Source organism: Boleophthalmus pectinirostris, unplaced genomic scaffold, assembly GCF_026225935.1.
Source record: "Boleophthalmus pectinirostris isolate CB_2022bp ecotype Guang Dong unplaced genomic scaffold, ASM2622593v1 HiC_scaffold_18, whole genome shotgun sequence".
Classification (NCBI taxonomy): domain Eukaryota; kingdom Metazoa; phylum Chordata; class Actinopteri; order Gobiiformes; family Gobiidae; genus Boleophthalmus; species Boleophthalmus pectinirostris.
The window spans coordinates 15,314,727-15,332,090 of NW_026571133.1; the positions used below are offsets into that span (position 1 = coordinate 15,314,727).

Here is a 17,364-nt window from a genome sequence, read left to right on the forward strand (position 1 = left end):
TGTGGGCTGTCACAATATATCGAATTATATTTTTCTTTGCTTAAATGTATGGTTTTATAGTAGCAACAACTTACGAACATCACTACATATCCCATGATTAATTTCAGTGCAAACAACATGAAAAAATATGTTTTTTACCAGAATTTTTGGGATTATGAATGAAATAATTCACACTAAAATCTTGTCAAGGTATTTTGAAAGCAAAAAAGTGTCCCATCTACAATTATATTAGCTTCTTCAAAATATCGCAATAAATGATGCATATTATGATAATATCGTACCATGAGATTTGGATATCGTTACATTCCTAATCTCCACTGCTTTTAAATATATGATGTCATTGGGTTAGTATTGAAAAAATGCAATACACTACTGAATATGGCCACGAGAGGGGGGCATAAATTGTCACTTTTTTCTTTTATTAGTGTCAGGGTTGGGTAAAGTATGTTGATATGATTCTTGGACCATGCACTTGGACGTGTATAAACCTGGAGCAGAGCATGACTTGGGGCTTTGGACTTGGAGTTTATTGTGCATTCATTTAGACATCTGCTGCATTCCTTCTTATGAATACAGGTGCACTGAGATTGCAACAGTTGTGCCCAATCTCTCATGGCAACGTTTAAAGTCATAAAAAAAATATAAAAGAATAATAGCCATGTCAGGCGGCTATGGAGGAAAACTGTTGGATTTCACTCCACTTTTTTTACTTTATTTTTTTATCCTTTTGATTTTTAACTGTTGTTTTATGGAATAGGCCTACTTTGGACATGAGGAATGTTCAGGTATGCCATGAAAAAAAAATGCAAATTGAACTGTACTGAAAAAAGTTTTGTAGCGTTCTTAGCAAACTTCTAAACCAGATGAGGTGGCAGGGCTTTACTATATATATATATATATATATATATATATATATATATATATATATATATATATATATATATATATATATATATACATATATATATATTTTTTTTACACAATGGCATCCACAGCATTTTTCATCATGCATGTAGTGTGCCACAATTTGAGGGGGTGTGCTTGAGTAACTTCTTAAAGAATTGGCACTTTTCAGAGTACTTTTCAAGCATTTTACCGATACTTGAGAAATATTTTTATGAAACTAACAGTACTCTTACTGTAACAAACAGGCTGGTTTGTTACCCAGAACCACACTTAGCACCTTCACCCTTCACTAGAACACTTTAAAACACTGCACTTTCATAGCACACTGCACTTTTAACATAAGAACATAACATAAGTAAGTAAAAGTGTGGTTACTCTTCCATCAGTGAGTAAGTCACAAACAAAAAGCTTTATGTTGACAAAATCAAATGATTTGAGCATTTGGTTTTCTTGCAGCATCCTTTCAGATATGATTTAGTTTTTCTAATTTCTGTGATCTGTCCTTTGAAAATAGCAGATTTTGTGCATTATATAACATTTAGTCCTTCAAATTAACTTTAAAGTAGAAATCATATCTTGGTTCCTCCTGGCAGTTATACTCTTTAAATTACTTGAGTAATTTCTTGGACCACATTGTACTTCTACTTGAGTAATGTTATTTTAAAGTAATGGTATGCACTAACTACTGTGGAATACACTTTGTTAAGACAGGAATAATTTTACAAATGTTTATCATCATCAAAATCATTAAAGTTCTCAATGTAAACATGCTATCCTTTCCATAAATGCACTGACATAAGTGACTATTCGAACTAGGTGCTGCATATGTTTTGGTCGTGTCTCTACTCTCGCCTCATTCTGCTTTGACATCTTTGATAATCTAACAGTGGTCTCGTGGTCAGCCTCTCTGGGCACTGATCCTTTGTCAAAGTGAATTATGGAGAAATCTGAACTGAAGTCGTGCTTCTCGGATCAGGCCTGCCCACTTCATCACATTCCTATCAACTGACAGACCAAATATTAGCAATCACAGGTAGAGCATTAAACTGAAGAATATGTAAGCAAAAAGGAATGTTGGTAATGTAATAGATTATTTCACTTCTTTCAGGGCATTTGTGAGTGACTTTTAGACAGTGACATTGTAAGTCAATGTCTAAAATATATAAAATAAAAATCTAAAAAAAATGTAATTAAAAATCTACATCTTATAAGTAGCCAAAATTTCTTACACTTTATGAACCCTGCTTGTATTACAATGCATACCTTCTCCCTTGATAACATGCTGCACTGATAAACAGGCCAGAAAACATAAATCATTATAGTGGGTAATTTTGCACAAAAAATGACTTTAATACATTGCTGATAATTACAACTCTTGATTACAGGTTAAACATTAAACATACAATAGCAAAGGATCTACCTTTTTGAAGGCTTCATGGCAATTACGAAGTACAAAGTAAAGGCACGATATCTGACAAAAACATCCACTGTTGTTGATCAAGTTTAATCCATGTGTTGAATTTGCCTTAGAGATGATGTGATATAAACATTTGTAGACTTGTGTTTCTTTCATTAGCAACTCACACAACACAAGAGAAGTGATTCACTTGAATGTTCAACAAGGCACTTTTTCAGGGAAAGTTTAGTATGGAATGAAAGTAAATTTTTTGTTAATCCCCTCTCTTTCCTCCTTTCCCTCGTTCTTTTTCTCTCACTCTTTCTCTCTGTATATCTCTCTCATTCTCTCACCATCTTTCCCTCTCTCACACACTCTTTCTCCAACTCACAGTCATTCTCCCTTTCACACCTCTATTCCTCTAATTCTCCCTTCCTCTCTCTTATCCCTTTCTCTCCCCCTCACCCCTTCTTTCACTCTCTTTCACCCTCCCTCTCTCCATTGTGTCAAATGGTAGCAGCTCTGTGTTTTCACTTGGGTTTATCACTTGTTTGTGTTGGTGTTTTTCACAGCGGAGCGTGTGAAACGTGAGCCCTGTGTGAGTCCACTTTAAACTTACAGGACTTCAGAGGAGAGAGGAGCGAGACCAGTCAGCTGTAACCAAGAGATACCAAAACAACTAATTAACCTGAACAGCATTTTTTATTGAATCAGTCACAAAAAAGGAAAATAATTCAATATTAGTGATTTTTCTTCTGTTAAAGGTGCAATAAGTAACTTTTCTGGTGTGGTATGTTTCTCTGCTTGTCTTCATGAAGATGTAATTTCATTACCTGGACAGTTCCACATTTATGGCATTAAACATGTCTTTCATTTATTATATTTTTAACAGTGAAAAGGCTCACCTCTCCACAAATCTGGTCTGGTGGTGCCATTTGCTTGTCTCCATTGTGATAAGAAACAGGCAGGTAGCATACCCTTCACCAAAAAATTACTTTAGCCTATTAAGTTATTGCAACTCCTGCATTATTTTAGATTATGATGAGTTAGAAAAGTGTGTACAGAATGCCTTGCTTAAAAGTTGTAGAATTAACATGCATGAAATGGCAAGTTATTTATTGCTATTTAATTATTTATGTGACAGGCCTATAGTCCACAATAAAGAGTTGTTTTGATACTGTCCCTTTACAAATAGCAGTTTCCCTGCCTTGCCATTACTGAATCACACATTATTTAAGAAACAAATTTCACAGAATAAAATTGTGCTTCAAAGCTTGTCACACGAGACAAGCCAAGCTGAAAGAACAGAATGAATGTTGTCAATGGTTACAATAAGAAGGATGCTAAAATACAAACTCCAAACTCTTTACAAAGTCCTGTATTCTCATTGAGACCGCCCAGCAGCCCCCTCCTCCTGTTTGAGTCCCTTCATAGTTTCTGCCGTCTGTCCCCTCTGCTTTTGTACGTGGGGGATCGGGGCTGGTCTATTACATTGAGATGATGTCCAGCTCTCCTCTCTGCAGCAGACAGCTTCTCCTGTAGCACCCTCATCTCCTCATCAGCCTTCTGCGCAGCTTTACGAGTGTTTTTTAAAGATCTTTTCACTTTCTTCAGGCGCTCTTTGAGTTGGCGGTTTCTCCTCTCAGCTGCAGACAGACGTTCCTGGAGTTTTCTGCTCTTTTCCTCCTCTTCGAACAGAGCAGCTTGGACAGAAGAGCACATTAACTGGAAGAAGAAGAAAAAAAAACAGTGTTAAAGACGATATCAGTTACATAAGTTTCAGTATTACTTCATTTCAATAAAGAAACTGACAGCTTTCAATACACAGCAAAACAAAGTGCAGACAGTAAGGAAAATTTCAATAAAATATTAGAGTAATAAAAGTCAAATCTGAGGTTATTCTAGGTTAAGTTCTAAGCCTATTTTCCTCTCTCTAGACACACTGAGAAGTTCTGTCATGACCAACAAAATCTCTAAACCTAAAAACATATTAAATTGTCTGAGAGTTACTTTTATTGCAGTTGAATTTGCACTTTGTTTGTTCAAGATTCATGGTTTAAAACTCCCATGCATTTACCCCCATGCATTTATGAACATGTTTGTAGGAATTTAAACTGCAATGTGAGCAGGGTTTCTCTAGCCATGGGGTTCAGACAGAGTAATACAAATTTAACTCTGTCACCATAGCAATCAACAAATCAAAACTAAATATTTTATCTCTATATATTCCCAATTCTGCAATGGACATTATAATAGAAATTTTAACATAATAACAGAACAATAATATGTCATGTCCCAAAATGATATGACCATTAGAAAAGAGATTTCCATTTGATTGTAATTGGTCATTCAATAAGAAGCCTACCTAAAGTTTCTAGTGATCAACTTAAACTTTGTCCATTTCTTCCGACACTGCTCAGGTTTTGCTAACAGACCTACATCGTACATGACTGAAGTGTCCTGTTGGATTGCTCTGTGTCTGTGTGGGAGCTGGGTTCCTGAGCTGTTCCCAGCGGCCCATTCACTAAAAGAGTGTGCTTTTGAAGTCTTTGTACCTCTCGCTCTCCCCCCTCACCAACCTGCAGGTCCCGTGCCTATAGTCCTGTACATTTATGCCCGCGCAGACCTCCCATGCAGGTTTTAACTCAGACTGGCGTGATTTGTGACTGCTTTGACCTCTTCTATGATCCGGGGTGGTAGCTTTAATGTTATCCTCAGCAGACAGCACACAAAGGGTTAACTAGGGTCACACACATTATGGGGGCCAGACGTGCCTATGCATACAAATGTATCATGATAACAATAAGCTTTCAAAGATATTTAGGTGGAAAATAAAAATAATTTATAGCTCTGAGAAGACTGGTACATAAATGACAGACAAGCCATTGTAGCCCCAAACTTCAATACAAATAAACAACAAAAGCTCACTTGTAGATCATTGCTTGTTTCATGCAAATATATTATAGGACTGTGGCAGTCATTCACTGTGATAAATGAAAAGTGATATATGTCAAAAAATCTGCAGGATTCACTACCTGTCTCTATGGAGATGATATTATTTGACCTAGAATGCCCCACATTTGGCATTAAACATACGTACTTATTTCCATGGAGACAATAGCACAGTCAGGAACAACTAAGTTACAGGTCATCCCCACTCAGTGCATGATTTCTATTTTTGAACAATGAAGTACCTGTAATTGAATCATTTAATTTATACTGTGGGATGTCCCAGGCAAAGAAATAACATCTCCATGGAAACAAGTAGCAGAAAAGTTACATCATGCACCTCAAAAAAACCTGATCTTATGTTTGTTTAAACCTTACAATTTGCACCCACAGCCCTGTCTCAGATCACAGCGGTCTCTCTCTCATCTCAGTTGTATTGAAGAGAGTCTCACAGTTGAACGCGTCACTTGGACAGAGCAGCTCCACCTGTCAAAACATCCTCTGAACCTGCTGTAACTCTGCTCTGGATAAACACAGGAGCCACAGAGGACCAGTCCCACAAAACACTATGAGGACACTACACTAAAACACTAAAAGATGATGTAAGTCTATACCCTTGTGCAGTCTTGATTATGTGGAGTAATTGGTTTGCACTGTTTTTCAATGTCTTATGATGTTATTCATTACACAAAGACATCTACTGAAATTTCTGCTAACTTCTAAAACTAAAAGATCTAAAAATCTATATGGGTTTTTACTTGCGCAAAACAACAGTAATATTGTTTACATGAGATAAAATGGCCCCTTAGATGTTTTTTCTTCTCTTGTTTACACATTACACATGTTTACACACTTTGGATGGTTACAGTCTAGGTCAGTATCGGAGTGGACAGCAGCACTAATGTCATGCTTTGTTTGTTAGTCATCTGTTTTGTTTTTGCTTTGCTCTCAGGGTCAAACACCTGTGTAAGTCCAGGTCAGGTCTCTGCTCGCCCTTCACTCTTTGACCTTTCACCTCTGTGTCATAGATCTGTCTCAATAGACACAAAGGGAGTGAAAACAAACATGTTCTTGGTTGCTTTAAATGTCCTATTAAAAATCCATTGGGCAGTCTATTAATTGTTTCAGTTTCCTCTTTACAGGTGCCATTTTGACAGCTTCTTACCAATCAAAAGGTAAAATATTTAGTTTTTAATTGTTAATTGTACAGTAATTAAATACAATACAACAGTAATGAAATTAATGTTAGATGTTAGATGTTAGATGTTATTGCTTTGTCACACAGTGTGGAATTTAACCTCTCCACAGATCTAACCTGTAACTTAGCCTTGTGTACCCCACTTGTCTCCATGAAGATAGATATGCTTAATGCCATAATGTGGATCATTCTATGCAAATAGACAAGAGGCAGGTATCTAACCCTCAACCAGAAGAATCACATATGCACGTCTAACCCACAGTAAAAATATTAATTTCTAAGAGTTTTGGTGCTGCTTTACCTGCATCTAAATATCCTATTCTAATCGTTGTGGTGGAGGTTTGACTCTTGTGGGAACCAGACAGGAATTTAAAGGGACAGAGACACTTCCTCCTTTTCACTGCCAAAACCTTCAATTAAGCAGCGTTCAAAGACCGCTCTCATCAAACACATTCAGAGCAGCATTCAGAGCCGCCCTGAGTGTGGGCCAAAGAACAGTCCATCCTTTTCATTCACAAATCCACACACTGAATACAGACTTCAACATCAACTGGACCGGTTTTGAGATATAAGGTGCTTAATTGGGGTAATCTAGGTTTTATTTCAAATATCAAACACAGTCCCAATAATTTCAACAATGTTTATAAATGTAAAAGCTTTGTTTTCCTTTTAAAAGTCTTTCGCAATTCAGATTTAGACTAGGAATGACAAGATGATTGAATTATGGGAGTTGTTGATCATGATTATTCAGGTCACAGTATAATAACGGAAAATTTGATAATTTTAATTCAGTAAATGTAAAATGTCTTTTTTGTTTGTGTATTTCTTTGTTTGTTTGTTTGTTTTTTAAAATCTGGCTGTTAGTTCACCTTTGAGTAAGGAAGTGACATTATGTCACTTTCCTGGTAGAGGGTCCACTCACCCCCTTGTGATGGAGATGATTAAATTTATCTATCTTGCATTTATTACATTACAGGCAGTTAAAATGCCCAAAATACACAGAAAAACATGCATTATTATCGTGAGTAGGCTTGTCTCTCCATGTTTTCTTTGTCTTTATTGATTATAAATAATTGTTATTGTGATGTATAATTATACTAACACTAAAGTTTGATTTGGCAAAACCCTGATTTAGATAAAATATTATTCATGTCAGTGGAAAATGGGACTGTATGAACCAAGAATTAGGTTTTCTATTTTCCAAACTGATTTGGTAAGGAATACAATGGTGGCATCATGGTGATAAAATATTTAGCACTATCCACAACCAGGCCACAGTGTGCAGTTTGTTTTCTCTCCTTAGAACAATACAGAAAACCATAGCTGCAACTAAAATTATAATTGTGATTTATAATGCACTGTGCAGCTGACTGCGTTGACCCCAGATTAAACAAACAAAACATTAAAAACCTCTTCCCCTTCAAATGTTATTACTCAAAAGACCACACCAGCAGTTCACTTTATGGTAAAATCCTGAGCTCAAGGCCAAACAGTCTGTGAGCGGGAATGACTTGAAACACATGGGACAATGAGAAACACCACTTCACATATTGGTGCACTCTGCTGTTCCTTCCTGCCACTGTTTTCATTTATTTGGCCTATCTCCACATCTCTGACTCTCTGCCTTCGGACAAACACATATTGTTCTAGTACAAACGAGCTGACCAAAGCAAGTGAATACAACATTACCCAGTAGCCTTTTCCGTGCTTTTTGTGGACAAATATGGCCATGCATTTGGTTATTTTATATGTCTATTACACAAAATTGAATCTTCTGAGTTTTAAGCCATTTTTAAAATGCTGTTACCTCATCAAAAACATACCCAGAGTTGTCACACGTTTGAGTAACACTTCATTATTAGTCATCTCCAAAGCTCAAAATGCTCTGTTCCACCTTATGATGTCACATTTGACAGCTACCCTTTATCTTTTGTTCTGTAGAAATGGGCAGTTCCAGGGCTGGAATTATCCAAATGATTCTAGTGAAGGTGTATGGAGTATAAATACACAGTGGAGCACTTCCTGTATTACAATATGACATCACAAGGTGGAAGTGAGAGTTTTCATTATGAGAGAAGAAATCACTTTGCAGGACTTGTGTGTGAATGAAACAAAACAGAACTTTGGATGTTTTTGATGAGGACACAATATTATAATTGAAAAGACCATAATATGGGCCCCGTAAATGATGCGAAGCATGTTTTAACTCTCAAGAGACATGATTTAGATAAAGTATGTAAAATTTTTTTCAAATAAATAAAATGTTGAAATCTCCCCCATAAAAAGGCAAGGCCATTTACTTTCCATGTTTTATAGACTTTATAATAATATAACAATATCTATATGAGTACTATGTAAATGGGTCTATTGCAAATGTGAACTGAGCCATGTTCAAGTTTGATATGAGAGAGACAGAGAGAGAGATAGAGAGTGGGAGAGAGAGAGAGAGAGAGAGAGAGAGAGAGAGAGAGAGAGAGAGAGAGAGAGAGAGAGAGAGAGAGAGAGAGAGAGAGAGAGAGAGAGAGAGTGGGAGAGAGATAGAGAGAGAGAGAGAGAGAGAGTGGGAGAGAGAGAGAGAGAGAGAGAGATAGAGAACACAAATAGAGTAAATACAGCCCAATGAAGTTCATTTGGTCTTCTGATATTTTATGTTATTAGGTTCTTTTTTCAGACCAAGAGTTTGTTTTTCATACCTACCATACAGTTTGGACTACTAGCAGTCTTCCTCAGAGTGGTCTCGTGATTTTGCTGTGACGTGTCTGGTCAGCTGATTTATACAGGTTACCGCTAGTGAGCAGTCGAAACTGACAGGCATGAAAAACAAACTGTTTGTGTGAAAAAAGAACCTAATAACATAAGAGTAAATACAGTGTGTCAAATTACTCCTCTGGAATAGATCACCAGTGAGGCACACTTCCTCAGACACTCCTGTGCTTTCAATAAATTTACCACAACTATTTCAAGATTTTATCTTCCATTAAAGAAAGACATAGTTAAGACCTACCTAAAAGTAATTCTAAATGATTTTTGAACAAATTCTGTAGCTTTTTAAGATTCTTGTGTTTTTAAGTTCTTACAAATTATGTTCATGGTAAGCAGGTAAGGAAATAATCAACAGTTACAGAAGCTATAAGACATGGGGAACAAGAAAAAATAAAATAAAATACGATTTCAGAGTAAACTTCTGTGAGCAAATGAGGATTATATTGATATTACATACTGAAAAAAATGTGTGCCACTTCGGGAAGACTGGTAAAATGACATCAACAAGGCCTGACATTTGGTCTGGCTACATTCACATTTCATTTTATTATGATATGAGAGAATGAGAGCCTCGCACATCAACCACTAGAGACGGGTGCGTTGGAGGAGAGGGAGCAGCCCCAGAATATACAGAAAAATCCCGCACACCATCCTACCTGCAAACTGTGAAATTTATTAGGACAAACCGTGCAACGTTTCGGCACTAGGCCTTCGTCAGGCAAACAGCTGTAGGACGGTGTGCGGGATTTTTCTGTATTTTATTATGATATAGAATGCTGATTTTCTAAATCAGCATTCATACTAAAGGCCGGCGAGAACATCCTCCCTCTACTGGGCTCAGCACTTACCAGTGTGCTGCCCAAGAGAAGGGGGCACCCGGAGGGAGGAGGGGTCATTCCTGCTGAGAGAATGGGAACGCTCGAGTTGGGACTTTCAAGCCAGGGCGATGCTCGAGCCAGTAATCTTTGGGTAGTAAATTAAGTTGTAAACATAAACTAATAACAAACAATAAATAAACAACAAAGGACACCAAAAGACAGAATTGACTGATTTGATGCACAGCAATATTAAAGGCAACAGCTGGAAAATTGGTAGCTTTTTGTTATTTTTACTCAAAACGTTGAGTGAAAATAACAATAATAAAGTGAATTTAAATGGGCCTTGGTGAATCCAGTGCATACCAGACACCTGCCAACAGCGGCTTACTGAAAGATCTGAGACATGAAGACAGAGGATAAATGGTCCAGAGTTTACAGTCAACAACTTCAAAACACAGAACAATTAGAACAGCTTTAAAATTCCTCTCAACTGCACCTCAAGTTAAGTTAATAAATAAAACAGTAACATATGCCTGATAACCAGACCACAAAACATACTGATCAATATGCCATACCATATCTAATAATACATGTGTGGTGAGGGTGGTTCTATGGCAGCCAAGGTCAAATGCAGCTTTTCACCACCATGGGGACTAAAGACTGAAAAAATATACCTATTTGTTAAGGTTTTCAATCAATAAAAAATGTCTACAGTATTTCCAAAAATGATGAGTCAAAATCTTTAGTCTTCTTTCTACCATATTAGATTATTATTATTATTATTATTTATTTTTTTTTATGTTGAGTTGTGGACAGAAGCATGGCCAGCTAGATATTAACAGGATTTTAAAATGTTACAAGAAATTGATGGCAATAAAACTTTGAGGTCAAGACAGGTCTACTATGCACAATTTAATCCTCAACAAAACAATACGTAGTTAATAAAAGTGTATCAAATTGGTTTTAGACCAGCCCAGACTTTATTGCCCCTGGCTCAATCTGATAACTTACAATGGGAAAGTTATTGAAGCTTGCTTGTCTGTTCCCAAACATTAAAAGGCCTGATTTTACAAGGACTCGTTGTTGTGTCTTGTGTGAAGACCAACCTCCTCTAGTCTATCAGCGAGGTGTCACTAAATATGTTGAATCACCCAGGCTAACATAATCTATGGACCAAAGACAGCTGGGATTTTTTGCTCCTCTGGGAGATCAAACAGGAGACAGACACACTTATAAAATAGCCGTTGGTGTGAGATAGTGATCTGTGCTATCTGAACTTTGACCCCCATGGATGGCTGGTATCCTGTCCTTCTACAAAGATGTAACCAGAAACACGGTGTAAATCTTAAAAAGGGAGACAGATCAGAGATAGACTGCAAACACATAACGGCCAAACATGCTGCAGCTGTTTGCTCTTTGGTCGAAAATGTAAGAAATCTAAATACAAGCCACCATTTAGTTTCTCTGTAAATTTGTGTGACTTTTAGGGTGAATGTGGCCACAGGCAGCAAAGCTTTACCCACTAACCAGAGCGTCAGTGGTTCAAAGCTTGTGCTGTGTTACTGGGCAAGACAGTGTAACCACAGTGCCTACTCTACCTCCTGGCAAGTTATGACAGTAACAGTATTCATGTAACCCTGATGAATAAGGGAGGAAGCCACAAGAAAATAAATATAAGCAATAAACATGGGCAAACACTTATGAGCTAACATAGGCCTGTCATGATAAATACTATATTGATTTATCATTCGATGCATGAAAGATGGCCCAAATATTTTTTGGGGTCAATTTTTATCGTATTTTCTTTGCACTAAGGGGAAATTTATGGTTATTTATTTTTTTATATGATGATTATGATTTGAGCCTTAAAAGGTCGAATTACCTTCTGCGACACACTACAGATGCAAGTGTTTCATTCTGTTATTTGTTTATCAGAGCTCATGATTTTTTAACACTTTTGTAAATTTAGAATTGTTTTTGTGATTTAAATCTGCTCTTGGGCTTTTGTGTCAGTGGTATAAATTACATTTCAGTGTTATCATTTATCATCTATATTTACTTCAGCAATATATCCCAGTTCCACCAGTTTGTTATTGTGACAGGGCTAGCTAACATAAGCAGAATGAACACCACAATGGTTGTTAATGAATCCCTGTTCAATAAGCTCCATATATTTTAATGAAAGATGTGTTTAGGCACAAGGTCTTTTATCTGTAATATTAATGTTTTATTGTTGAATGTACCAGTCCAGACACTGTAGATTGAATACAGCTGTAGCTATAAAGCATCTTTTCAGCTGTGAGACTATTGTTTTGCACAGAAACTTTACAAATGAACTATAAATTAAAGCACATTCTGACTTCATGTAAAGAGTGAATTGACACAGGTAGCTTTACCATACAGATCTAATCACATACACTATATACTGGACACACTGGAAACAGCTAATAAATTCCACATTTGAGATCTGTTCCTTTTGATCAGCAATGGAAAAACACATTTGTCTAAATTGCCTCTGTTTACGTTCACAGGCTCTCTTCTGTTTATAGCTAAACCGTAAACCTTCACTACAACTCATCAATCAACTCACTTATCTCTCCTGTTTATGGATGAACAAATTTTTTTTATCAACTAATAATGTTTTTATAGTGCTTGATATAAAATGTGAGTACCGCTCCAAACCAGACTCCCAAATATTGGCAAACTCAAATACTTATTTTGCCAATAATTCTACAACCGAATGTGTGCGCAAGTCATTTCTTGTGCAGATGAATAAAACTTGTGTTCCTCTCTCTGTATTTTTTGAATATTATAAATAAATGGGATCCATGTCCATAGAGATGTTGTTGCTTTGCCTGAAACATTCCAAAATATGGCATTAAAATAATCTATCTTGCATTTATTCCATTACAGGCATTTTTATTGACCAAAATATCTTGTAAAACATGCATTGTGATAAAATATTTAGCAGTCCAGCCTCTCACCACAACCAGGTCATAGTGTGCAGTTTGCTTTATCTCCTTACAACAATACTAACATTATAACTGTGATTTGTATTACACGGGGGGAACTGACTGTATTATTGACACCAGATTAAAATCCATAACCTTAAAAACCTCTTCCACTTGAAATGCTCTGCCTTGGTTGCTTGTAAAATCAAGTTGAGCCGACTTAAAATACTCAGTTAAGGGAGGGTAGTAAATATAATTAAACTTTGCTGCACTTTGGCTACTCCTTGTCCACATTCTTTCAGGAGCCCACCAAAACATATTACCCTCGACTCCTCTCACTTTGGCATTTGGACATTCACTAAACTTCACTTTTCAGACTCAGCAGTAGGTATCCACAGCTCAACTCAAGTCATTGTGCTCCTGTCAAAACCAATAAAGGCCCTTGTGAACTACTACTGCTTTAAGTCACTGAGTAATTCTCCTCTTCTCCTCTACCTCGCCCCCTGCTGTTAAACCATGGTAACAAGGTCCACTTGGTTCACATCCTTTGAATACTAAAATCTTCACTGGAGACAATAGTTTTTTTGTAAATTAATCATTGTTTGCAATTGTTTTTTCAGTTAATGGAAGCACAAGGAGTTAATTAGACACAAGTTAAACCAATGTAGCCAACTCTTTCTGTCAGTCCCAAGCATGGATGAATGGGCAGCATTGTGGAGTAAAACAATATGCAAATCACTGCATATTTGAGAGGATAAGAAAGAAAGCAAAAAAGAAAAAATTCCATGTACAAAATAAGAAAAAATACGTAACAATAAAATAATTCAACGCTCAACACGTAACAAAGGAGTGAGGTTTGTGAACTGCCAGACTTTCAAGTTCTTGGACCACTGCAAAGGAGGATTAGGGCTATAATTACAGCCAATGGCAACATCTGCTTTGGTTGTTTTCTTCTGTAGATACCAAGATAAACTTAATTTTCATGCATTCATCATTTTAAGGTATTGCCACTGCCTTACTACGTAAAGCTAAATGTTCATCTATATTGGTTAGTAAAATAAATGGTATTTCTTTAGGAATGTTTAAGCAACTTATACAACAAAGACAGCTTCCATAAGAATCATTTGTACACAGTAATACAGTACAATAATGAATTATCCTCATGGGCCTTAGTCATTAAAAACTACTATTAAATTACAAATGAGAAAACCTTTGGCCAGAGGAACATTAAATTAAGATTCTTTTTTAATGTCTTCTGTCTGATCTCATCCATTTTCATTATAGTTCATGATTACTGCTTATAGTAAATGTAAAACAATTAGTTACAATTAGAGTTAGGCAACATTAAACTGATGGTTGACAAATCATTAATAATTTTGTGTTGTTAATTAATCTACTTATAACATATGTAATAGATATAATAATGTAATCTTACTCTGTTGTCTTCCTGTGCTTCCCATTCAGGGCTGTACTGGTGCAAAGGCTGCTGTGCCAAGCTACAGTTGGAGAATTGGAAGAGACTGGAGAAAGTGCGTCTGTTTTCCACTGTGTCCATGAAGATAGCATCCTGGAAGTTGACCCCGTGTGGGAGGAGGTTATAGTTTTCGTCCATCCTGCACCAGACATGAACAGGAGTTAATGAGACAGATAAGTGCAAGGAAGTGAGGGAGTTTAGATATAAAAGACTCCAAATGATTGTCTGAGTTTTTTTTTTTTTTTTCAGTGTAAAAGTGTTGCTTTTTCTGTAGAAGTCTTTCCAGCCATTGTTAAGATCCACTGGTCCTCTATCAGTGATGAAGTACACAATTCTTAACACACAATAGCATCTTCATTTTAAACATTAAAAGCATACGTTTATACAACAAGTGAATTTAGTTCTCATTAATCGACAATCATGTTTCTACCAAGCATCTTCCACAGATAAACAGTCAGTTTGCTAAAGCATGTTTTGATTGACTGTATGCTAGTCTTGACAAGATAGGGACAAGTGATTACATGGAGGAAGTAGGTTTAGGAGTCAAACTGAACCATCTGGAAATGCCTTCAAACATGACGAGAGACACCTTTAGTTTACTGATGGCTAGTCTCCCCCCTTTGTAAAACATATCTCATAAGTCTGAAGGAAATGACAATAATAAACATTTTAGTACAGTTTCCAAATGGTAACCCTTCAGCTTGTATCTTCTGGCAGTGATAAAACCTTATTCTGTTGTATTATGTGAGCAAAGTTGTTCAAAGTATTTCTTTTAATCAGTTACCTCTTAATTATAGGAGACAAGATGGTAGATAACCAAAGTGTGCCTTAAACAATAGTTTGGGTCTGTCTAAGCTCTAAATTACATAATTGTTTACAGTCTTTACATGAATTGTTCTCAAACTGTGGTATGGGTTCCTCTGATGGCCCATGAGGTACACATGAGGCATTAGCCGTTCAGTTCCTGATTCTTGATTTTAGTGCAGGCTTCAGCATGATGCATTGGTTTTTGAACTAAACTCACCCACTATAGTCATGGTCTGATATAAAGTTAATTTTCTCAGCATCTAGTTGTGCCTTTACAGAACTAAAGGTACACTATGAAACTTTTCAGGTTGGGGGTACTCCACTTTCATTGTTCTACCTGGAATGTTCCACACTATGGTATTTATTTGAAACAGATTGCATTTATTATTTTATTGCTCAAACATGCATGCATTCTATTTATGAGTGAGGTCACCTCTCCACAGATCTGACCTGTAACTTGACATGATGGTGTCATTTGCTTGTCTACACTGAGGTAGTAAAGTTTATTGCCATGATGAACATTTTAAACAAGGCAATAACACATATGCAAGATGTTGCAGACCCTCCTGTAAAAGTTACAAAGTTAAAGTTTGTTTTAAAGTTTGTCTTTTTGTGCATCTCACCTCAGAAAAAAGAAGTAAGAGTAGTTTTCCATCACCGTATGGGACTGACAGGAGAGGTAGCCCAGCCCGGTCAGGTTGAGTCTCGACCCGGTGGGGACCTCCAGCATGCTGCCCCACGCCTGGTCACACAAGAGTTCCACTTCAGCAGAGTACAGCAGTCCTTCCTCCGCGCTCTCGTATCCATAACCCAAACCAAACGGCAGTGAGTTGTACAGTCCTCCCGCGCTGCTCAATGTCTCACGGTGAATGGCCAAAACACGAGCATAAATGATTATCTCCGCCAGTTCAGCCCGGCAACCTTCGCTCAATGGGCGCCACTCGGATGGCAACTGACAGGCGTGCGTAAAAGTGTCCAAGTGCGCAAAAAGGAACAGGAACAAAGGCGCAACTGGTAGCATTGTAAAAGTTGTTCTTGAATAGCTGTGTCCTACTGAAATGTTATCTTTATATGGTGTTTCTTATCCAAAATAAACGTTTAATTCCCTGGTAAATGAATGCGCACACCTCCAACAACTCGCATAAAAGGCTCCAACAGGTTTACGCACACACTAGTAAATTGACCTATTACATGTATATCAAATATAAGAAATCCTAATTGTGTCATCGGATGAAGACAAAGCATCCACTTCTCAGCTCCGCTGTTGCACCCCCCAAGTCTTCATCTGTGCTCTGAGAGACAGCTTAAAGTGAGCGGTGGTGTGTTCTATCTGATAGAGGGAGGGTCAGACACTTGAGCTGTCCTCGTGGGCTGGTTTATGACCCCAACAGACCCACACACTGATGAGTATCAACATTTACTTTGGCCCTGCACAGGCGCAAACACAATCACTCAATTTATTTACAGTTTAAAAGGGCCTTGTGTAAACTCAGATGTGAGAAGAGAATACGCAAGCCATCAAATTGTAAAGCTGTTTCTTAAAAAAAAAAATCCTAAAAATAAAACCTATCATAATACTTGCCGATACTTGTTTGCAAAGTATTTATAGAGGCCTATGCCAAGACAAATAGAAGTAAAGCACTGTGGCCACTGCTGGACAACAGGGACATCTAGTGGAAAGTGTACAGTATTTACACAATCCAAATGCGCAGAGCCGTGCATGACTTTACTGTTCCTTTGTAATACACTATCGTAGTATCGTAGAAATTTGAAATATAACCTAAAGTATTCCAGATTGTTTATTATTCTATATTATTTTGGATGGGGATATGACACGGGGATTTAGGGGAGAGTTTTGAAAATGGGGAATCCCATGGTCAGCTGTCATGGAAAGTTAAAACTTGCGGAAGAAAACCTATCTTTAGCGCAGATATCCCCCGCAGTTCACCTGCTCGGGGAGAATGGCGTCACATCACGGAAACGAAAGCGCATATTTATAAAACTCACCTAGCCACCTACACTGCACCGACAAATCCTAGTTACCTTTCACAATAAATTTCATCGTAATTTCAAAGCCCGATACAAGGTCTTTGAAAATAAAC

At 37.1% G+C, this 17,364-nt stretch overlaps 1 protein-coding gene across 1 annotated transcript; it reads right to left on the reverse strand.

Annotated features, from left to right (window-relative positions):
* Positions 1-2,985: 2,985 nt before the first annotated feature.
* ccdc3a (coiled-coil domain containing 3a) lies at positions 2,986-17,287 on the reverse strand. The gene is made up of 3 exons (XM_020926654.2): positions 15,886-17,287; positions 14,417-14,594; positions 2,986-4,027 (listed from the first exon to the last, which is right to left on the reverse strand). Exons 1-3 carry the CDS (start codon positions 16,281-16,283, stop codon positions 3,731-3,733), a joined length of 873 nt encoding a protein of 290 aa, XP_020782313.1. The 5' UTR covers positions 16,284-17,287; the 3' UTR covers positions 2,986-3,730.
* Positions 17,288-17,364: the final 77 nt, after the last annotated feature.